Source organism: Miniopterus schreibersii (genome assembly GCF_964146895.1).
Source record: "Miniopterus schreibersii genome assembly, chromosome: 10".
Lineage (NCBI taxonomy): Eukaryota > Metazoa > Chordata > Mammalia > Chiroptera > Miniopteridae > Miniopterus > Miniopterus schreibersii.
In genome coordinates, this window is record NC_138110.1 from 75,026,936 (window position 1) to 75,051,485 (window position 24,550).

Below are 24,550 nucleotides of genomic sequence, written 5' to 3' on the forward strand. Positions count from 1 at the left end.
CACCTGGGGTGGGGGGAAACACTGACCTCTTTGCTGTGTGGCGCACATGCAAGCCTACTCTGCTAGGGCAGAAACACCGACAGGGCGACATGTGCAAACGTCAGCGGATTCTGCGCTACAGAGCTACCCTCGGGTGTCTCCCCGGTTATCTGTCATCGGTACCTGCCACCTACGCTGCACAGACACAAGGGGACAGAGTGCCGTGACACCTTTCACGTACCACTGACGGGAATCCAGGTTTTTCAGCTCTCTCAGTAACTTTGAGGTTTTCCTCAGCAGGTGGAACTTCTTCCTATATAGGAGGAGGGACAGAATAGAAGTCACGGGATCACAGACCAAGTTTGCTCTCTCATCAATCAATCAACTGACTTACCTGTCACCCATCCATTCACCCACCTACCCGTCCACTGCATGCACAAAAGCTTTGCGACCCAAGTCACAGAATGGGTTCCTCTCTCCTTAAGACATTCAAAGGCAGCAGAAGTCCACTGCACCCCACTGCTGTCCAGGACTCTGGGCGGCTCTGTGGCGAGTATGTGGCCTGTGTGCATGTGCCTCTGCCATGAATCTCTTTCCCCCACCTCTGTCCTTAAAAGCCCACTCCAGCCCTGGCCGGTTTGGCTCAGTGGTCAGGGCGTCGGCCCACAGACTGAAGGGTCCCTGGCTCAGTTCCGGCCAAGGGCACATACCTCGGTTGCACATGCGGAAGGCAACCAATGGACGTCTGTCTCTCTCTCTCTCCCTCTCCTCCCCCTTCCACTCTCTGAAAAGCAATGAAAAAAATATCCTCGGGTGAGGATTGAAAAAAAACAAAAAAACACAACTCCACTCCATCCTCAGGTCCACCCCGTTCCACCGTCCTCTCCACTGAACCACACTTCCCACTGGATTTAACTGCTCCTCTTGAACTCCTGTGTCAAGCTACCTTTCATCAGAACATGTTTTGAAAGCCTTTAAAACGTACAACAGATGTCTGGAATTGATCTGTGCAATCAGTACAGCACAGTTTCTAGCTCTAATTTAGCAGCAGAAAATAAGTGGTAAATGCTGAAATTGAGGAAAATTCCCATTTCTGTTCTCTGCTTCCCCAACTCCAAACTGATAAAAAAAGAACAATCACACAAAAATAACAACAAAATAGTTAAAGGTCCAGGGTGGATTGTTACCTTCTGTCCCATGAATTCATTCCCAAGTCATCAAGCAACAACCTGCAGAAATAAAAGGGTCCTCGGGGCTCCACGGGCGAGGGCTGCTCCTGGCTGCTGACCTGCATGGCCGAATCCGAGTCCCTCCTCTCAACGTACTCGTGTTCTTGTGCGGCCTGGCGCAAAATGACCTCGATGATTTCCTTCTCTTGGTCACGATTCATTCCACAGGGGGGTAGGGAAGGCTCATTGAGATTTAACTGTGATGGTAAAAGGCATTCGGGACTTGTGTGGCCAATGTTTTCAAGTAATTTGTCAAGGACATCATCTCCCTCCTCAGTCTGAGCAAACTCTCTCTGAGGTCCAAGCGTCTGGTGATGCCAGCCCGAAGACAGGAAGGAAGGGCTTCTGCTGCGGGGTGCCAGGCAGCCTTCCAAAGGGCCATACAGCACCTTCCCATCCCAGGAGTACTTCCCCGAGATGTCCCTCACAATCACCCTCACGTCGGAGCGCGCTCCAGCTGGAGAGCTGCCCGCCAGGCCTTCGGCGGGCGTCTGGAGGTAGGAGATGAGGGTGCTGTCGTTGAACACGAACAGCTGCAGGTTTGGGCTCCTGAACACCTCGGAGGAGAGCTCGGAGGCTTCGGCGTGCGTGTTGTCGTGGTTCTCGCTGACCAGGCTGTGCAGCACGGCCGGGCCGCCCCGGAGCGGGAAGTGTCCCAGGTGGTTCACCAGGTGGGCCATCACCATGCGGGCGGTCAGAGGGATCAGCTCCAAGCTTCGCCTCTTCCTCTCTGTGAGCAGCAGTGAAACCGCAAAAGGCGAGAGCAGAGAATGGAGATTTACACCGACCACCACCAGGCTCCAAGCTGCGCTTACAATATTTGCTTTTTTTTTAAGTCTAGGAATCTTTTTCACTTATTTTATTTTTTGACACATTCTATATGAATTTAAAGGCACAGTTTAAATAGAGTGCTAAAAGAATCAACTTACATGAAGATTTCATTCCAAAAGGGACATTTAAAAATGTGTAGACACAGCAATAAACAAGAGAAAGGTCCTTGTCCTTAAAAAGGTGACAGTTCAGGGACTCTGGGAAGTCAAAATCTGAGGTTGGAGAGGGTTGCAGAGCAGGACAGCTGTGGGCTGGAGGCTGGGGGCAGGTGGAAGCTGGGCCAGAGAGGTCACCTTGCTTCCCTCAGTAGGATAAAAGCAGACAGTGATAAGGAAATGAACCAGCCTGACGCTTGACAGTTGCGAGTACATGAAACACAGTTTATTCTTGTATTATTATTTATTAATTATTGTATTATTTTCCACATGAACAACTGTAAAACTACTTTTGCCCAACCCTGTTTTTTTGCAATTTGTTTTAAGATCACCGTGACAATTTATGTTTTGTTGTTAGGGCATTTTAAATATTTAACAGAATCTGGTATATTAATAATTCATGGAAATACTAAGAAGGCTTTAACTAAATTTGTAGTTGATGATTAAAAGCCCAAGAACAACCGACTTACAAAATTTTCAAGACTTCAAATGTATAGAAAGACTTGAAAACTGCATCTAAAAGTGGGCCTTCTAGAATGTTTGAGGTAGAACGGAGAAGCATACAAACTAAATCTCTAAGTATGGACTGAAAAGACCACTTAAGCTTGAGAACCAGTTAGGGAGAGTTTAATTTACCACATTTACAAAAAAACTGTGCATTAATCTAAACACAAGTTAAAATGAAATCTTTTCATTTTAACAAAAATATATCACTAGATATTTAAATTAACTAAGATTTATAATTGGGCTTAAAGGTTTAGAAAATAGTTGTTTTCTAAAATCACAACATAAAAAATTAAACAGTAATCAAAAATTAAATATTAATAAAATAAATTCAATTTATTAATTAAATTAACAAAATTACTTTAACATTAATTTAACCTAAATCCACAAGAAAATTAATTTTTTCATGCTAAACACTCTCCGTCTCAGACACTGAAATCCAATTGACTTATTTATAAAACATCAATTTTATGATGTATAAATCTAGAAACAGATAATCAGTTCCTAGAATCTAAGAAATTCTATATGATGACTGAGGAAAACAAGACTGTCCTGACTTTTCTTGGATTTCTTCTTGATTTTTTTTGCTTTTCAATGAACAAGAAACCATCTGGATTCAATAGTGTAAAAGAAAAACTTCACATAAAAAATCCTCCTTTTGTAGAAGCGAAGGAGGCCATCTACATCAGTTTCTAAAAATTAAACTCCTCTTCTCACCCCTGGCAGACGTGTGTATGATTTCCACACAGCTGAGAAATCCAAGATACCTCAGCTAATTCCCTTGAAACTACAGTTATGAATACCTTTGCTTTTGAGTCTACATCAACTTTTTCAAAAGCTACAGATGTTTTTATTCATGCTTATCATTCCATATGAATATCTGCCCCATCAGAAATGTTAATGCCCCAGCAGCAAAGGCACGGCCAGCTCAGGAGTCATCAGGGAAGACACCGTGTAGTGATGACATGGCAGAGCAGGTCATGAAACGAACTATAAAGGCCTCATTTGATAAAGCCCAAGGCATAAAATAACTACTGCAATAGCAACTTCCCTCTATTTCTACTTACACAGGTTGTGCTTTCAATTTGAGATAAATACAAATTCGTATTTTAATGAACATGTTTGAATTCTACAATGGGAAATTAACCTGAAGTCACACTGATCAAGTCATAAACTATGACACACTCAATAAAAACCCAAAATACTTTTTTTTTGTTACTGAGAAGTAAGAAAAGGAACGGTTTATAAAATGAGAATTGTTCTTCCCTGGCAGACTGAAGCTGGATCGACTGCCTGTGGGTGCCCTGAGAAATGAAAAGAAAGTCTAGATTCCATTAATGAAAAACAAGCTCATGACTTCTACAAACTATGAAAAATATAGGCCAAATATTTATTTATTTTTCTAAACTTAGAGATAAAATATAGAAGCAGTAACTTTAAGCTGTCCTTTAACTTTTATTTTTTAAAGCTCCTCCCTTCCTTTCATTTTAAGCACTTAGAGGTATTAATGAGGGGGGCACATGGTGCATGCCATTTACAGCTTCTCCTTGAGCTGGGCCAGTTTATCATGATGAGTCATAATTAGGGGTGAACCTATTTTTATAATAGTTATACAGGATGAATGTAAATTAATGACTTTGGGACAAAGTAAATTAATTTTCTTATGAGACATGGTAGGAAACAAGGTAGGAAACAAAGGAAACAGATAAAGGGTCACTTTATTAAAAAAATAAAGTTTGAATTTACAACTGTGGGGAAAAAGTCAAGAAAATATTGCATTTTAAACAAACATTGAACTCCAGAAAAAGACAACTACATAATTAAGCAAATGGAGGGCAACAAGGAGACAAATGAAAATGTGCCACACGCCATCCACCAGCAACACGCTCAAAATGAGTCCTCAGGGTATTCTTGCAAAATATCAGAGGAAGTGGTGCGAGGTTTCAGGACGTTGGTCATCAGACCTTAAATCCAAATCCCGTCTCCATTGCTTCTGACTTGCACACCCCTGGGAAAATCCTTCACTTGGGTTTGCTCATCTATCAAATGGAGCTAAGACAAGGACAGGCTGGCTCCCGAGCCCACGTTCCTGAGCAGGGCCCTGACGCCGGTCCTCTCCATCCGCACTTCACCCAGCCCCTCGCAGCTGGAACCTCACTCCAGACTCTGCCGTTTCGCCAGCACAGCCCCGGACCCCGTGCCCTCGGCCGGCTAGTGCCTGCTCTGTCCTTCCTCTCTCCACCAAAGGCTCCACAGAGGGTCTGTTTAGAGATCTGAATGGTCACCCCCAGGTCATCTGCTCATGCCACCTGGCCACAGACCAATCACTCTGCCCAGAGTACTCAGCAAAACCAGCCACCGAACATTCGGCTGGGAAATCCAACAGCTCCTGTTCTGTTCCCACCCTGCCCGAGCTTTCCGAAGCCCCCGCCACAGCTGACCTTCCTCGCCACTGCTGACCTTCCTCGCTCCCTACCTACCCTCTTCCTGGGACCTCTGGAAATGGCTCTTCCCGGATTCGTCTCTCCATTTCCCTCGCTTTCCTTTCCTGGGGGCATTCCCGCACTCCTTTGTCTTTAAGGGTACTTTTACCCAGAGTTCCATTCTTGGGCCTCCACACCCACTTTTTTTTTTTTAACTTCTAATTTTGAGACAGTTGAAGATTCACATGCATTTGTGAGAAAGAACACGAAGAGAGTTTAAATATCCTTCACTCCAACAGTGACATCTTCCGTACCTATAGTGCCATATTACAATCAGGAAACTGACACGGAAATAACTCGCCAATATTCAGAGTTCAGGGGGGCTCTATGCAATTTTATCAGATGTATGGATAGACGACACACCCACATTTTGACTCACATTCCAGAGATGAGCTCCTGTCATCCTGGGGAGAAGGGTGGCCGTGAAGGACATACTAAGTCCTGGAGATGCCCACACGCTCTAAAACTGCCCCTATATGCTGTAAACAGAGCTATCCTAAGGGGTGCATGTAGGTCCCCACCTCTCTCCAGGACGCTCTCTTAGGAGCACCTCACCAGCTCCTTTCAAAGTCGGTCCATCCTTCTAAGTCTCGCTTCAACCCTTCTCCACGGGAAGCCCCTATGGTGCTGCCAGCCCACGAAAGAGTCCATACGCATTTATCCTGCCTCTCCCATTAGATGTAAAGCTCCTTGGGGATAGAAAATGACCTGTTTTTGTGGGTCCCATGGGTCTGAGACATATGGTTCTTCAATAATACAAAATTCAACTTAGATGGAAAAAGAAAGAAGAAATAGAGAAAAAGAGAAGAAACAAGGAAGGCAGAATTTTCAGAGAACTTTAGAAACCAGGCTTTCAGCAACTAGAATTAAAAACAACACAGCAAGCATGGATAAAAGGCTATATAATCTTTCCTTTTCCTGCCCACAAAAATTAATATTCTGAAAAAAACTCACCCTCTTCCACAGTAAGCAGGTTGCCCAGTTCTGCTGATGAATGATACTGGACTGGCTCAGAATTCATCACATTTGCCAGCGGCAGGAAGGGGTCATAATCTGAGGATGACAGGTCGGCCAGGGTCAGTGTGTAGTGACTCTGTTGGGTGTATGTGCTTGAGCCACAGACACAGCAGTGCAGAACCTGTGGAAACAGAAGGGAATGTGTGCCACGGATGCCACTAACCTCTGTCCCTTAGGAGGTAGGACTCCTGCTTGGTAATAGTTTAAAACAACAAATCTTTTCCATTCTAAAACATATTCCTGCTATTAGCAAGTTTATTTGTTCCTTTCACATCAATGTCAATAAATATATTCTCAAGGCAGAAAAAAAAAAGCAAAAGTAAAAAAGTGCCTATTTTGCTATTCTGTATGAAAATCAAGGTAATATTCTAGAAACTAAGGAGACATCTTTGGGCTAAATATACTTATATGAAGTTAATTCACTTTTATTTATCTATTTAAAAATATTTTTATTGAATTTATTGGGATTACATTGGTTAATAAAATTATATAGGTTTCAGGTGTATAATTCTATAAAGCATCATCCGTATATTGAACTGTGTGCTCACCACCCAAAGTCTAGTCTCTTTCTGTCATTTCACTTTCAGATGACTAACTTGGATTTTCCCACATGGCAGGAGGCCTTGTGGTCAGGCTGGGCATCTCCCTGTTTAGTTCCTTCTACCAGTGTTGCCCCTTGGGGACTGGAGGAGGACTGGGGAGTATGCAGCCTTTGTGCACAGCTAAAAAGAACCAAGAACATGCTGTCAGCCAAGGACACGCACCTAAATGTGCCATCTTCCTAGCAGAAAGGCACCATAGAAAAACTATGGTAGCTTTCTTATTAATATAAAAGTGAGCTTCTGTCATTGAAAGAATTACTTTCTATTAGTCAAATGTAATAAAAATAAGAAACGCAAATTAAAACCACAATACAATACCACTGCATACCCACCAGATAGCAAAGGGTTAGCAGCTGCAAATCTGAGACACTGTTGGTGACGGTGTAAATTAGCACAGCCACTCCAGAAAATTATTTAGTGTTCACCACTAAAGCAAAATATATGTATTCCAGCAACTCCACTCCTGGGGATGTCCCTGGCAGAAATGCACACATATATGTGTACCAAAAAACATACTAGAATAGAATGTTCACAGAACTGTCCTTTATGGTCCCAAACTCTAAACTACCCAAATTTCCATCAACAGTAGAATAGAAAATAAATTGTGGTTTATTCTCACTGTGTAATTCCAAAGAGCAATGAGAGTGAAAAACCTCCAACTATTCACAACAACATAACGAATCCCTCAAAAACAATGTTGTGTGGAGACATCAGGCACAAAAGAACTTACAGTATGCTTCCATCTATATAAAGTTCAAAAATAGGCAGAACTAATCTATCTGTGTCAAGAGAGTGGTTATCCCTAGGTATGTGGGGGGGAGGGGGTACTGACTAGGAGGAGGTGCAGTGGGGACTTCTGGCAGGCTAGGAATGTTCTGTTTCTAGAGTTGGGATCTGGCTTCAGAGGTATATTTACTTTGTGAAAATTCATCAGGCTCTTTCTTATGATTGATGCAATTTTCTAAGTGCATTTATACTTCAATAGAAAGTTTCCTTTAAAAATACAATGAAGACTTATTCAATAAATTTATGAATCGTGTTAACTATGAGGTGACTTTAAATTGGTAAAGCAATTTTAAGAGACATTTTTAAGAAAAGAGATGAATTTAAATGATTGTGGCTACTTTAAGGATGACAGCAGTAGCTAATTGATCCCAACATAGTGATTTAAATCTTTAATTAGTGAAGAATCCATTTAAAACTACACAATACTTTTTAGTAGAATTTCAACCATGGTTAAGTGGTATTTTTAAAATTTAATAAATTTTAAAATAAGGCAATAAAGTAATCAATTAATGACTTGGAATCTCTTTTAAAAACCTATTGTTAAAGGTTTGTTACTAAAAAAATAAACAACAGAATTGTCCCTACATAAAAATAATTATTGAATGGACACACAAATGCTAAATAAATAAATAATAATAAATAATAATAATAATAATAAATAAGGCCCTCACAGGACAGACTGAAAGGCCTATATAGAAGGATAGTATAGCCCTGCTGGGTGTGGCTCAGCGGTTGAGCATTGACCTGGGATCCAGGCGATCTCAGTTCGATTCCTAGTCAGGGAACATGCTGGGGTTGCGGGCTCCATCCCTAGTTGGGGGCATGCAGGAGGCAGCCAATCAGTGACTTTCCCATCACTGATGTTTCTCTCTCTCTCCCTCTCCCTTCCTCTCTCTGAAATCAATAAAGATATATATATATATTTTTAAAGGAGGATAGTATAAAGGGTCCAGAGCAAACACCACGCCTAGTCATTAGTATGGGGTGAAATTCAAATATTTTAAGTGCTATAAAAATGATGATGTTAATCATTTTGATGTGATATATTTCATTAATTTATTTCTAAAGATCTTTTAAAGCAAAGAGGTTACTGGGACCACTATACTTTTTTCTTCCTTTGAAAAACAGATTTTGTCAAACTAAGGCTGTGGATATTCCTACAATATAAACAGATTTTTTTTAAATTAAGTAGATCTGGACTATGTTCCATGAAAACTGGGGGATTCTGATCAAACTGCAGTTGTGTAAAGATGACAGTCATGTGACAATGCATGCACCTTTCACTTGGTAATCATTGCTTCTCTTCCATTATACCTGTCTGTTTCCCTAAGTTATTCATTTCTTTTACCCCCCCACCCCCATAAGCCCTCTTCGAAAGGGCATTGGTAAATAAGTACATGCACAAAACGTATTTGGGAATTCTTGGATGCTCAAGCCCAGACGCTAGGCCTGTTAGGCCCAGCTGGAGACTCACCCTGTAGATGTAATCCAGCAAAGGGGCTCTGGGTGAGTGCTGCTCCTCCAGGGCCACCGTGGACGCTGGGCGCAGCAGGGCGCTCACCGGCAATGCCATGCACCAGTCCAAGAGGCAGAGCAGCAAGGACACAATAAACTGCAAGAGGAAACAGGCCCAGGACCTTATACTGCAGTCTTTCAGATTTCACTACGGTAATAAACAGAATTGTCCCTGCACGATAGTAACTGTTCAACGGACACACAACTAAAACAGGAATAAATGAATGAGTGAGGTTTTCACAGGAGGGTTAGCAGAGAAGGTACTACAAAGGACAGCCCTGCGTGTAATACTATTTATCATTCTGTTTTACATTTTTTTTAAATAGACTTCAGGAGAAACTTAGCCAAGGTGCCACCTACCTTCTTATCTGTTTCCACTGAGGAGAACTCTGCACTTGGTAAAAGAAAAGCAATTGTGGCCACAAGGATCTGTATAAAAGACAAATCCCCAATCAAACAGACCATAGTGACACTTTTGAAAGCCGTATGGTAAGAGTCCCATATGGCTTCCACTCCACTCTACTGGTGGCAAAATTGGGGGCCCTGGAGAAATATTTCTCTCTGTAGTCATACAATTTCTATCTTCAGTCTCCACACTTCCCGTAGAAAAGCAAAAAATGCTTTCAAGAACAGTTATGAAAATGCTCCCATTTAGTTTTCTTATAAATCGCCTCAGGTCTACACCCGTTATCCCAGTGTCTCAGCATGCCTTCTATTCTCAAAGGCATTCTGTGTAGACAATAAATTATACGGTTGCCCCAAAACTCAAGTTTACATGGTGCAGCACCATATTCCTATGTCTGCAGTTCTAATTCACTCTAGGTCACTTAACATCAAAAAATCACTTATGAGAACAGTGACCGCGCTGGTGAAATTTGTCTTGGGCTGAGAAAAAATGAGTCAGGATCACGCTCCCTCTAATACCACATGGAAACAAACCAAATTTCCTTGAAGAGTTACCACTGGATGTGTAAATAACAGGGCATGTTTTTAAAAAGTATAGCTATAAAAACTGGCAGGGCCCTGGCCAGCATGGTTCAGTGGTTAGAGCGTTGGCCCAGGCACTGAAGGGTCTTGGGTTTGGTTCCTGGTCAAGGGCACGTACCTGGGTTGCAAGTTCGATCCCTGGCCCTGGTCGGGGCATGTGTAGGAGGCAACCAATCAGTGTCTCTCTCTCTCTCTCTCTCTGTCCCACTTTTCCACTCTCTCTAAAAATCAATGGAAAAAAATATCCTGGCGTGAAGATTAACAAAAACAAAACAAAACAAAAAACTGGCAGGAATGGGTGTGCTTTGCTACCAGGCCCTACAGGGGCAAGGGTACCTGCTCCCGTACGGTCAAGCACCAGGACATTATCGCTGAGTGGATTCTTCCTGCTCCTCTGGCCCTCTACTCCACCAATCACCCTCACGGAGGGTATTCTAGCAGTAATCTCATTACAGCTGGGTAATCAGGCCATGGCAGAAAGCACAGTCCGGGCCTTCGGTCTGGGAGGCTCCTGTCTTACACACAACAGTCCCCCCCCCCACGCAGAGGGCATCATAACCAGCTGCCTACTCCTTGTTGGCACCATCCAAATTACTATGGATGAATGAAGTCCAATCTACAAAGCCCTCTTTGTTGTGGTCGTGTCTGCCTTTCAAACTCCCCAAGTGTAAGGCTCTGCCCAGGAACACCGGTAGCTTTTACATGGTGCCCGAAATCATAGCTGAGAACCAGTGCAGCTCAATCTTAAAGCGAAGACTCACGTGGCAATTTAATATTCAGCTCTCTAACAGTTACTTGAGTATTCATAATCAATTAAATAGCAAATATAGGGTGTCCCAAAAACATGTATACACACACTGAATAATTATAAAGGCAGTGTTTATTAAAATACATTCTGCTTTCAAAATTGAGGTAGGTATCAGCTGGTAAACTGTATACATTTTTTGGGGGGGATACTGTGTATAATAAAAAGAAACGAGACTTACTTCTGCAATTTTCAGAGGCAGAGAGGTTTCAAACGTCTGAAGCTTTTCCCAGTAGGAAACCAGCAACTGAAGCACATCACAAGCTGACTGTGCCACGACTTTGTTAGGAAACTGAAAGGAAACCAAATCCCAAACTAAGTGACCTCACTTAACACAAACACCATTCCTAGGGGAGAGCAAAAGTGACTTCTTTCTAGCTCCTTTTAGAGATACATTCCCTTGTTTTGCTTTATTTTTTTTTCTTTTTATTGAATGTATTGAGGTGACACTGGTTAACAAAATTATACAGGCTTCAGGTGCACAATTCCACAACACATCATCTGTACACTGTATTGTGTGTTCACCACCCCAAGTCGAGTCTCCCTCCATCACCATGTATCCCCCATACCCTCCTCCACCTCCCCTTCCCCTCCCTCCCCTGGCAATCACCATAGTGTTGTCTGTGTCTATGACTTTTGGGGGTTTTTTTTGCTTAATCCCTTCACCTTTTTCACTCAGGCCCCAACCCCCCCTCCCATCTGGCAAAAAAAAAAAAAAGGCCAGTTCCATTTTTAATTTTTTGAGGAAACGCCATGCTGTTTTCCACAGTGGCTGCCCCAGTCTGCATTCCCATCAATAGTGCACCAGGGTTCCCTTTTCTCCACAGCCTCACCAGCACTTGTTGATTTATTGATGGCAGCCATTCTGACAGGTGTGAGCTGATACCTCATTGTGGTCTTAATTTGCATCTCTGATCATTAGTGACGTTGAGCATATATTCATATATCTCTTGGCCATCTGTGTGTCCTCTTTGGAGAAGTGTCTATTCAGGTCCTTTCCCATTTTTCAATTGGAATGTTGTTGGTTTTTTGTTGTTTTTTGTGGTGTTGAGTTGTCTGAGTTCTTTATAAGTTTTGGGTATTACCCTCTTATCATACAGATGTATCATTGGCAAATATGTTCTACCATTCAGTGGGTTGTCTTTTCATTTTCTGGATGGTTTCCTTTGCTGTGCAAAAACTTTTTAGATTGATGTAGTTCCATTCATTTACTTTTTGTTTTCCTTGCCCTGGGAAACATATCAGAAAAAATATTTCTACAAGAAATGTCCAAGATTTCACTGCCTATGTTTTCTTCTAGGATTTTTATGATTTCCAGTCTGACATTTTAAGTCTTTAATCCACTCTGAGTTTATTCTTGTGCATGATGTAAGAAGGTGGTCTAATTTCTTTCTTTTTTTTTTTTTGCATGTATCTGTCCAATTTTCCCAACAGCATTTATTTGACTAGACTCTCTTTACCCTAGTTTATATTCTTAACTCCTCTGTCAAACATTAATTGACCACAAAGGCATAGGTTTATTTGTGGACTCTATTCTGTTCCACTGATTGATATGTCTCTTTTCATGCCAGTACTATGGCCTTGTTCTATAGTTTAATATCAGGTTGTGTGGTTTTTCCACCTTTGTTCTTCTTTCAAGGTTGCTGGGGTCTTTTGTAGTTCCATATAAATTTTTGGAATATTTGTTCTAGTCTCTTAAATACACCATTGGTATCCTGATAGGAACCGTGTTGAATCTACAGATTGCTTTGGGTAGTATGGACATTTTAATGATGGTAATACTTCTTATCCATGAACATGGTAAATACTTCCATTTATTTGCATCTTCCTCAACTTCTTTCTTCAGTGTATTAAATTTTCTGAGTATAGGTCTTTTACATCCTTGGTTAAATTTATTCCTAGGTAGTTTTTCGCTGTTGCAATTGTAAATGGGATTGTTTTCTCAGTTTCCCTTTCTGATAGTCCATTATTGGTGTATAAAAATGCAACTGACTTCTGGATATTTATTTTGTATCCTGCTACTTTGCTGAATTTATTTACCAGAGCTAGTAGGTTTTTGGTGGAATCTTTAGGATTCTTTATATACAGTATCATGTCATCTGCAAATAATAACAGTTTTACCTTTTCCTTTCCAATTTGGATGCCTTTTATTTCTTCTTGTCTGATTGCTGTGGCTAGGACTTCCAGTATTTCACTGAATAAGAGTGGTGAAGCAGACATCCCTGTCTTGTTTCCAATCTTAAGGGAAATACCTGTCATTTTTGCTCATTAGCTATGGTATTGGCTGTGGGTTTGTCATATGTGGCCTTTATTATGTTGAGGTATGTTCCCTCTATTCCTACTTTGCTGCGAGTTTTTATCATAAATGGGTGCTGCATTTTATCAAATGCTTTTTCTGCATCTACTGATATGATTATGTGGTTTTTATCTTTCACTTCGTTTCTGTGGTATATCATGTTTATTCATTTGTGGTATTGTACCAACCTTTCATCCCTGGAATAAATACTATTTGACCATGGCGTATGATGTTTTTAATATATTTCTGGGTCTGGTTTGCTAATATTTTGTTGAGGAATTTAGAATCTATGTTCATCAGGGATATTGGCCTATAACTTAATTTCTTTGTCGTGTCTTTATCTGGTTTTGGAAGTAGGGTAATGCTGGCCTCATAAAATGAGTTTCGAAGTCTTCCCTCCTCTTGAATTTTTTGGAATAGTTTAAGAAGGATAGGTATTAGTTCTTCTTTGAATGTTTGGTAAAATCCACCTGTGAAGGCATCTGGTCCAGGGCTTTTGTTTGCTGGGAGTTTTTTTGATTACTGCTTCGATTTGGCTAGTTGTAATCTGTCTAATCAGATTCTCTGATTCTTCCTGATTCAGTTTTGGAAGATGGTATGCTTCTAGGGATTTACCCATTTCATCCAGGCTGTCCAATTGTTGGCAGATAATCATTCGTAATATTTTCTTACAATTCTTTGTACTTCTTTGGAGTCAGTTGTTACTTCTCCTCTGTCATTTCTGATTTTATTTATTTGGGTCCTCTCCCTTTTTTTCTTGATGAGTCTGATTGAAGGTTTGTCAGTATTGTTTATTTTTCAAAGAACCAGCTCTTGGTTTCACTGATCTTTTGTATTTTTTTTTTTAAGACTACTTCATTCAAGCTGGAGCAAGAGGGGTTCTTTGGCTTTCCTTAGTCACCTTCTCTTTCATTTCTAAAATGGAAATAGCTGTAGAATGTACAGGGGTAGGGGATTCACAGGCACAGTCCAAGCACTGTGCTGGGAAACCCATGACTGAGTAAGGGCTCAATAAAGGGCAGGTACATTTTTTTCTGATGCCTTATGTTTTTCCTCATATTTACAGAAATATTACAGAAATTTTTGAAAATTTGTATAAATACAAAGAAAAAATATAAGTTGTTATATTTTCATCTCTCTTTTATACTACATAGACATAGAGATCTGTACATCTCCTTCGTTTCAAGATACTATCAAATTATTAACACCTTTTCCAGGAAAGAGGCAGAGGTGGGGGAACCACATTATATTAAATATACATTTCTTGATTTAAGAAAAATTAAAATTTGAAAGACAGATCTTAGAATTGAAAAAATAAGATTAAAAAAAATTGGAATCTACATAAGATAAACAACAGATATCCAACATTTTTCACTTTTATATGTGAATATTTCTCCATGGCTTTGGGAGTTGGGGAGTGTCCTGCACACCGCAGTTGTGAAAAAACCCAGACAAGGGGCCAGGGTATCTTGGGTTTGACCCTGGCAAGCTCTATCATTCCCAATAAGCTCATTTTCCTAATTTGTAAAGCAGAGTTGGCAATAACCCTTCACCTCATGGGGTAGTTCTAAGGATTAAACACAATTACAAAGGTCAGGGTTCAGCCCCCTGCTCAGGGCAGAGTGAGCACTCCTAAGTGGTATCTTGGTTTAATTAATTTCCCATTCCTCTCCACAGGGATCACCAGCAAGCATTTTTCCAGTTCTTATGATATAACTGGCAATCCCAGGAGGCATCAAGGGGGTAAGGGAGAGGACAGGATGACAGGGAGGTGGTCAGAGGACACACTTAAGGAACAGGAGGCATTGAGTTTGACCAGGAAGAGGGGTGGTGAGGAGGGCTGCCATGAAATCAGGCTGCCAAGGAAGGCAGGGGTCAGATCAGAGGGCAGAATGCTGAGCCATGGGCAGGGGAACACCCCTGGCGTTATCCTGTGGGCTGAAACACAAAGGGTGGCACAGGGGCCTGGCAGTGTCAGCTGTAATGGCTATTATTATTAAAGCAGCATGTGGCAGACAGTGGAGAAGGGCAGGCAAGAGCCTGGGAGCTGGTGACAGGTGGACAGTTCAGGATTTGAACTTTAGCTTGGTCTGAAACCAGTTCTTTACCTCCTCTGCTCCTCGGTTTCTCCACCGTAAAATGGACAATCACCTAGCAACGGAGAACTTCCACAAACCCTCAGCATAGCACCTGGCAGGGGCTGGGCACTTATCTTCCGGAGGTATACTAACAGCCATGCTAAAATTACTACCACCATTTCTAAGCAGGAGCCATGGAAGGACCCAGCAGGATTTGAGCTCTGGTTTAGAAGTGGCCTAACAGGACGTATAAAAGTTGAGTTTGGTATTTCATGTCACACAGACCAGCTCTCAGTGCTGGTTCCATTACTCAGGCCTGCATGGCCATGGGCTCACGACCTGATTTCTCTGGGCCTTGCTTTCCTCTGGAGTGACACAGGGACTGTAACAGCTACCTCAGAGAGTTGTCATGAAGGTTAACAAAAGTATTCAGAGACCATGAATGGGGCCCAGCGTGAGTGCCCAATAAATGGAAGTTCTTCTCATTAATAAAACTAAGGAAGAGAGATGTCCTAAGAGTTCCCAAGGCCCAGCTGGACAGTGAGCACTCCAGGTCACAACCAGGGCTGTCAGGCCTCTCCTAGACCTGCCTAAGAGGCCAGAGCACAAAATCCCACTTTCTTATCACTCCCACCAGCAGGTAACAGTTGTCTTCCTTGCCACAGGAGCCGCCCAGCCACCATAGGGACCTAATTGTCACTGAACTTGGCCTAGGAATATTCAGGCTATGATGACCAGGTTGCAGATGTCAGCGAGAAAGCATCCCTTGGTGGCCTCTTCTGAAACCTCACAGAACATTCACCATTGCTCTCAGGAAAAGAAATTTTTTTAAATGAAAACAAACCTCTTGGTAATATAGGGGGAAATAAAGATGGGGCTAATCCAAATGAAAACTAGTTGAAAACCTAGAACATAGCTCAATGACAAATGGACATCGTGAGTCGGTAATACCTTCAAAGTGACACCTATCACGTTGACAGCCTCCTTCAGCCGAGGGTGGCGTGTATGCTGCGCAAGCTCTTCACATATCCAGACCCCGAGTGAGCAAATGGCAATGCATCTTTGGAAAAAGAGAAAGGAGGAAGGCTCTCATGAAATGTGATGTTTTAATGTAATCCCTGGACCAAATTTTCTTGGTATTTTCAAATGACAAAATATTTTTGAAAAGTAGCAAAATTTACATTAACAGAATGTTTTCTTGAGGAAAAAAGATAAGGTAACTTCCACAGACCAGTTTTCAGGACAAAGAGAAATACTGATGATGGTTAGTAATTCAATATTTCATGAAATAAATTGTATATTTTCTGTTAATGTCACAGCATACATCAACCTATTTTTGCTGAAACTAATTTTTAATTAAATTTTACTGCTTCAAGATATTTTTGAGAAAGAATAAAAAACATGAATCTTAGAAAATGGTTGCAAATTGAGTTTGTAACTGTTTCCCTTAAAATAAAATACACAACACCTACCACAAAGAGAAGACAAATCCTATATTTTGTTATAAAGAATACTTGAATACAACTTTCAAAGTAAGTTTCACTGTTATTTCTTTTAAACAATGTATTAAGACAAAATAATTGAGTTGCACAGGCCTTTACAAACTACTGTTCTCAATTATAAATCAATTTTAAGTGGTAATTCTCTTTGGAACTGATATACTCCACTATCTTTTGCAATAATCAAAAAGTCATACTCCTATTAATTTTCTTCTGAATGTCTACATATACAATTAAAATATTTGCTCCTAAAACTGCTCATTTTCAGAACAAAAAGGGGATTCAAATCACTATTCAGAGTCAGATAATCGCTATAATATGTATCTGCTGTTCTTTGTAATAAGAGGTCACATCCAGTGCCAATCAAACTGGACACACTGCTCAGCTCTCTCTACTGAAAGTTCATTTGCATTCGATATAATTCCACAATTAAAATCAATATTATTTTGAGGTTTTAAAACCACCATCTTTCACTGGATTCTCACCTCTTTAAATTAGGATAGACTAAGTGCGTGAGAACAAACATATTGAAAATCTTTTGAAGACTGTGTCACCTTCTACCAAAATTCACTCCGTGAAGTAGTGCAACCTGGTTTAGAAGATGTGCCAGGCCTTTGTTGCTTCTCCAGCCCAGCATTATCCAGGAGTTCCACGTGACTAACCCTTGATGCTCCTACGGTGCAGAGCTGTCTAGTCCACCTCTTCTCCTGCCTAGCTCCTATGCCTATTCTCAGCTAGAAACCGCGCTTTGCATTCTTAGTTGGCATATATTCTAAATTCCCACGTACTCTACATTTTTTTCATTTCCCCCAGACTCTGTTCAACCCACTAAAATCTATACAACTTGGAATTATATCAAAAATTTCATTTTTACTATTTTAAGAGCCTCTCTCTGTGTGCATGTGCGTATATGTATATGAGTATGTGTATATGAAAACACTTTTATTTTTTTACAACCCATTAACCTCTTTGTTAAATGTAATTTTTTAAGGGCACAGATTTCTCACTTCTAGGACCTGCGTTACTCTGTTACCACTAGCTTTGCACTATGGAGAGCATTTGTGACCCACAAAATGGTTTTATAATCTAAACTACTCTCACTCACTCTGAGTTTTAAGCCACAGTGGCTTATAAGAGCTCTTCCATGCTATTTGCTCTCTTTGAAACTTATCATATAACATTCCCATTTAGCACCTTCTAATTCTAATACTATCAATCACTCATCCCTGGGCGCTCTTGCCAATGAGGATTCTCTGCATCCCAAGTATGTCCTTTGTGATCTCAAATGAGTTTTATCTATCAAGACACTTTTTAGCTCATGGCAGTCCTACCTTCCCTCTCATGCTGTTTCCCAACACACTCTCTTGTTTGCTACTATGCACCTCATACCACTCCAATTTATACAACAAAACTTCTAATTTTTTCTTAATTTTCCTAAATCATCGCTCCCCAGTGTAATCTCTTTTAATGCTCCATGTATCCGAAATCTCAGTCCTGCTTCAGTCTGCACGCTTATCTACACCACACGCCCTTAATTTCACTGATTCCTTTTATTCACAACTAAGAAAGGCTGACCACATCAGACACACTTCTACTCCATTTTGAACTCTACAGAAATTTGACTTATACACTAAAAAAAAAGGGTTGGAAAAAAGTTATTGCCAGCCCCTGTTGAAGGGCTGAATGTGGTGGCTACAGGAAAGGACAAATTAAGGATCCCCCCAAACTTCTGCATTAAAAATCTCATTAGGTGACGGTGCCATTTACTAAAATAGTCTGTGAGACAGTCAGCAGACTCAAGGGTTCATTAGGTTGTGTTAAGTTTGGATATGCTAAGACATGCAAGTTGAGATATTAAGTAAGCAGTTTAATATATAAGCCTGAAAGTATAAAGGGTTCACAGCAGGGTCCCGGTAAATAAATTCAGTATCATCAGCAGGTAGGTGGTACTTAAATACTCAGAAACCTAAGCATATACGTTCTTTTTTACAGGCAAAAGGAAAGAAACCATTATTTGTACAGCTGATCCTGGAAAATATATGGAGTTTGTATGATGCTGTCTTTTAAATGCCGTCTTTTAAAGGTTAATTTCCGGTTAGAACAAATAAGAGCACCTAGAAAGTCCTGGAGAGAGAAGAGGGCCAGTCCCAAGACCCGAGTCACTCTAACGTCCACACTCAGAGGTTAGGCAGAGAAGGGAAACGGGAGAGAGCAGGTGCAGTGATGCCGCAGCAAAATCAGAAGGTTACGTTTTAAGGAAACGGCAGTGTGGAGGGAGAGGCAGGCTAACTTCAGAATTAGTAAGACAAATGTGCAGAGTAAAATTTCTAAGGTAACCTCTGAAAGAAGTCGAAGAGTATCCAGGACTTCTTAAAAAAATAGAGGTAATAAATAGAATGTGGAAAAAATAGTCTGAAAGAAGAAAAAAGAGAGAGAAAAAGAAAAAAGGAAGGATGACAGAGAGAAGAGAGGAAGACAGAAAGAATCGGAGGGGGAACACTGAAGGCAAGAGAAGGGAGAAAGCAAAACACTGAGAAGGGCCAACAACAAAGTATAAAAACCGATGAAAGAGCTACCGTTTTTGCAAAAAGAGAAGACCTTAAAAGAATATAGAAAGATTAAATTTAAGAGGATAGAAAATGTTATAAAGAAATAGCCAGATCAATATCAGAGAAGTGGTCTTTAAGATTTAAAAAATTACCCTTCGAGATAAAGAGGGTTACTACATAAATATAAAAGACTTAATTCACTATAGATCTAATTCTAAACGTCTTTGCAGCTAATAACACAGCTTCAAAATATATTTTTTAAAAATGAACAGATATACAAGGAGAAATAGGTACCAGGAGAGATCTTAATGTATTTTTCTCAGTAAATGATCAAATGATTTGAAAAATTAAAAAGAATATGCAATATTTAAAGGACATGGTTTAAAAAGTCAGTGAAGTAGACATATCTAGAACACTACACTCAACAACGGAATAGTGTATACACTGTCAAGTATGTATGAGACATTTGCAAAAACTGACTACATATAGGGTCACAAAGCAAATCTCAACAATTTATAAGACTATCATCAGGCAGACAGCATTTCTGAACCACGATGCAATTAACTAAGTCAGTAGCAGAAGAAATAAACAGAAATAACCATATGTTTGGAAATTAAGGAATCTGTTTCTAAATAAATCATAACTCAATGAAGGAATCATAGTGGAAACTGGAAAAAATGAAGTAAAGCGTTTTCCTGATTGAACACGTGTTATACTTTCCAGTGTGTGTAGGGCAATGTGAAAGAGCAAGTGTTTATTAACACTGTCTACACACAAATGTGTATCACAAAACTATAAAACAGTTTACGTTTCATTCAACATTTACCTTGCACATTCGCTTGGCTCTTCTGTGGCATTCTTCAGTAAAATATTTATGAGGTAATGCTAAAAAAACACAAGGAAGTAAAATAAAAACTTCGTTTAGTAATTGGTTCCCCATATAATTCTGTGTTCCAAGCCATCAGGAGCGACTGAAGGACCAGGGGGCTCTGGGGAGGCTCCCATCAGGGAGACCCCGGGGGGAAGGAAACATGGGGCTCGGGGTAGCCCCGTGGGCAATTAAGCTCGGCTAGAGAACAGAAATTCTGGGTATACAACAAAAACCTAGCAAAGCAAATGAGACTTCCAGATAGGAGATTCTCGGTGTTCTTTTACTTTAATTGAATTGCATATTGTACACTGAATTATTTATTGTAATTATATACTAGGGTATGTAGATAGATTGAGCGATTCTGGGATTTGAAAAGCACTTTTGTTGGCCCCAAAATCAGCAGAGGAGGGAACGTGGAATTTCAAATTATTAGTAGTATTTAATCAGGCTGACAATGAAATGGAATGCTTAGGTTACTTCAATTAATTTTTATAAATTCATTTGATGCACTAACGCAGCATAATTAAACTAATAAAATTATTATAAAGGATGATTCGTTACACAGTCATGACCCACAGGCATGATAAACAGATATAAAAACACCCGAGGAACTTATCAGTTTTAACTATAGTATGCTCTGAATCTCATACATTTAATCTCCCTAAAACAGCCTTCCAAAAAAACAAGTATTGAACCATTTAACCAATACAGCAGAACTTTCAGATAATTAGGTCACTGTGTAATAATGGAAGAGATAACTTTAGAGCCAGAATTATAAAGTTGAGATTCAGTCAAATGCATCATGTATGTATGTACCTTGACATCTTCGGCCCCTGTAACGACTTCACTAACTTCCGGCACTGGCTGCAGCAAGGGGATCTCCTGGTAGATATTCGGGAAGCAGACAAGAGAGCCAAGAATGGTGAGAGCCTCTGAACGAGGTGCCTGCACACAAAAAAGTGAAACACATTTTTCTTCTTGTATGTTAGAAACTTCAGATAAGAGACAATATGTTTTACTTTTTTTATGATCTTGAAAGGGAATCTCTATAATTATTTTACCTTAGATAAAAAATATCAAACTATGGCTGGCTATTTTCCCTCAGGTGAATACTTACTTAGGCAGGAGAGGTTTGCCTAAATGAAAAAGCTTATTTCCAAGGAAAAATATCACTATACTTGGATATAGACAAGCACCATGAAAACTGGTCTGCTGATCAACTCTGTCATGATTGTTTTACCTGTTTTTTTAGTCTTATGTTCCTGACAAAGCAGGGTAAATCATATCAACTTAATATTAGTTTTGCTGTAAACACAATTAATAAAAATTCTTAAGAAAGAGGGATCGAGTCCAGCCGGGCGTGGCTCAGCGGTTGAGCACTGCCTTAGGATCCAGGCGATCGGGGTTCGATTCCCGGTCAGGGAACATGCCCGGGTTGCGGGCTCGATCAATGACTCTCTCCTCATTGATGTTTCTATCTCTCTCTCTCCCTCTCCTTTCGTCTCTCTGAAATCAATAAAGATATATTTTTTAAAAAAATTTTTTAAAGAAAAAAAAAGAGGGATCGAGCTGATAGAAGGTAGAGAAAGAGAGAAGACACCATCTACCTAATTTCCTGTTTCACCAAGAACTGCTTTGCAAAATATAGTGTCTGTCTTCCACTGGAAAACAAAATCACTTGTTTGCCATTATTGGAATCAGGTACACAGTAGAACCTCAGTTCTCAAATTTAATTTGTTCTGGAAGACTGTTTGAGAAGCGATTTGTTCGAAAACTGAATCATTTTTCCCCATTAGAAATTATGTAAATTGAATTAATTTGTACCAGATCCCCAAATGATTGTTTTAACCTTTCTTATATACAGTACATGTCTAATGTACTGTTTAATCTATAAACAAACACTTCTTTTCTTAAATTTATCAAACTACCCCCTACTAGCCTTAAATGAATCACTTCCAGCACTCATTCCAGGGGTGTCTTTCAGGAGGTCAGCATGCAGCATCTCAGCTTTTTCACGTATCACTGCCTCCAAAATTATGTCAGTGGCTAACTGCTTTTCATTTATCCAAATCAACATCAGTTTTTCTACTTCTTCAGTTGCCTGTGATCATTGTTGCTTTCACACAATTTGTCTTAATGGCCTCTTTATGTTTTAAAATTGTGCTAATAGTCCATTTCACCAGCAACAAAGGACACACACACACACACACAAATATCCACAGCACAATTTCCTGAGAAGTTAACAAGGCAAGGTTTAGCTGTAAACTAAATAGTACTGGTGCATTCTCTCCTTTATTTGTGTCCTGAGAGCTAAAGAAACTACGAAGAAAGAAAATTATAGGCCAATATCCCTGATGAACATAGGTGCTAAAATCCTCAACAAAATATTAACAAACTAAATCCAGCAATACATTAAAAAGATCACACACCATGACAAAATGGGATTTATTCCAGGGATGCAAGGCTGGTACAATATTCTCAAGTCAATAAACCTGACACATCACATAAACAAAATAAAGAATAAAAATCTCATGATCATATCAATAGATGCAGAAAAAGCATTTGACAAAACCCAGCACCCATTTTTGATAAAAACTGTCAGCAAGTAGGAACAGAGGGATCATACCTCAATGTAATAATGGCTATTTATGACAAACCCACAACCAGCATCACACTCAATGGACAAAAACTAAAAACATTTTCCTAAAGATCACGAACAAGACAGGGATGTCTGCTTTCACCACTCTTATTCAACATAGTACTGGAAGACCTAGCCAGAGATGAAGAAAAAATAAAAGGCATCCAAATTGGAAAGGAGGAAGTATAACCATCACTATTCACAGATGACGTGATATTGTACATAGAAAACCCTAAAGACTCCACTAAAAACATGTTAGAGTTAATAAATGACTTCAGCAAAGTAGCAGGATACAAAATTAACACCCACAAATTGATGGCATTTTTATACACCAATAATGAATTCTCAGGAGAAACTAAAATAACAATCCCATTTACCATTACAACAACAACAAAAAATAAGGTACCTGAGAATAAACCTAACCAAGGAGGTAAAAGACCTGTATTCAGAAAACTATAGGACACTGAAAAAGGAAACAGAGGAAGATACAAACAAGTGGAAGTATATACCATGTTCATGGATTGGTAGAATTAACATCATTAAAATGTCCAATCTATGCAAAGCAATCTACAGATTCAATGCAATCCCTATCAAAAGACTCCTAATAACCTCAGCAATCTTGAGAAAGAACAACAACATTGGAGGGATCACAATACTGGATATCACAATGTACTACAAAACCATTGTAATCAAAACAGCCAGGTATTGGCACAAGAACAGGCATACAGACCAATGGAACAGAACAGAGACCCCCAAAATCAACCCACACCAATATGGTGTGTCCCACAAAGCCAACTCTACTTGCTTTCCATCCACTTCAGTATCTGCCACATAGTTCTCAAACACTGCAGGTACATACACACCTCTGGGAACCAACTGGTCCTTGCTGAAAACGATGAGCACAGAAATCCAGCCACAGGCTCCATCACCAACAATCACAGATTTCTTTCCAATGGCAGCCATTGCTTATAAATGTGCTTGAAGACCCATGGCCTGTGTGGCAGAAGTTCTACAAAGTACCTTGAACTTCTCAGATGAGTGGCAATGGCTCCAACTCCAGCTTCAGAGACTAGGGTGGGTGGGTGAGGAGGCAGCAGAGGACTAAGAGAGAACTGACAGAGGACAGAGGGCAACAGGGGTGCTGCAGCGAGTGAAGGTGGGCGCGGTGGGCCAGTAAAGCTAATTTTATTTATACTATTTGAAGAGGGGAAAAAATGAATCAGAACAGGTAACAGTTATACTGAGCACAAATGTGAGAAGTACTTTAAATTTAAATGTAGGAAACTATTCTCTCAAAAGGCACTGAGACATTGCCCTAATAGTGGAGGTAAATGTGGAGATTGCAAATAAATTCTTTTTGTAGCTCTTAATACCCATTTAGTCAGTCCACTTTCTTCTAATTTTTTAGTACAAGAATTCTGCACATTAATAAGAAAATATATACAGTGGTACCTCAGTTTTCGAACGCCTCCGTAGACGAACATTTTGGTTTACGAATGCCGTAAACTCGGAAGCAAACGCTTCGGTTTTCGAACACACCTCGGAAGTCGAACATGCCACGTGGCTTCCGCTGAGGGCAAGATCCTGAGGCCCAGCTGTCGGCTGTGGATAACCTCGGTTTTCGAATGTTTCAAAACTCAAACGGTCTTCCGGAACGGAATGCATTTGAAAACCAAGGTACCACTGTATTCATTTTCTGGTTAAAACGTTAGTGTTCTAGCTTTTA

The 24,550-nt window shown here is 40.2% G+C and overlaps 1 protein-coding gene across 3 annotated transcripts in view; it reads right to left on the reverse strand.

Moving 5' to 3' along the window:
• The window catches only part of RALGAPA2 (Ral GTPase activating protein catalytic subunit alpha 2), a gene marked incomplete at its 3' end in the record, with an annotated part of 223,245 nt that overhangs the window by 91,532 nt on the left and 107,163 nt on the right, over nucleotides 1–24,550 (reverse strand). For all 3 annotated transcript variants that reach the window (XM_081149681.1, XM_081149682.1, XM_081149680.1), the window contains 9 exons: nucleotides 21,003–21,131; nucleotides 20,142–20,200; nucleotides 16,219–16,327; nucleotides 11,075–11,185; nucleotides 9,462–9,530; nucleotides 9,061–9,198; nucleotides 6,136–6,319; nucleotides 1,167–1,938; nucleotides 221–292 (listed from right to left, as the gene is read on the reverse strand). In XM_081149681.1, the coding sequence (XP_081005807.1) occupies nucleotides 221–292; nucleotides 1,167–1,938; nucleotides 6,136–6,319; nucleotides 9,061–9,198; nucleotides 9,462–9,530; nucleotides 11,075–11,185; nucleotides 16,219–16,327; nucleotides 20,142–20,200; nucleotides 21,003–21,131 (1,643 nt within the window). The remainder of the gene's footprint in view (nucleotides 1–220; nucleotides 293–1,166; nucleotides 1,939–6,135; nucleotides 6,320–9,060; nucleotides 9,199–9,461; nucleotides 9,531–11,074; nucleotides 11,186–16,218; nucleotides 16,328–20,141; nucleotides 20,201–21,002; nucleotides 21,132–24,550) is intronic.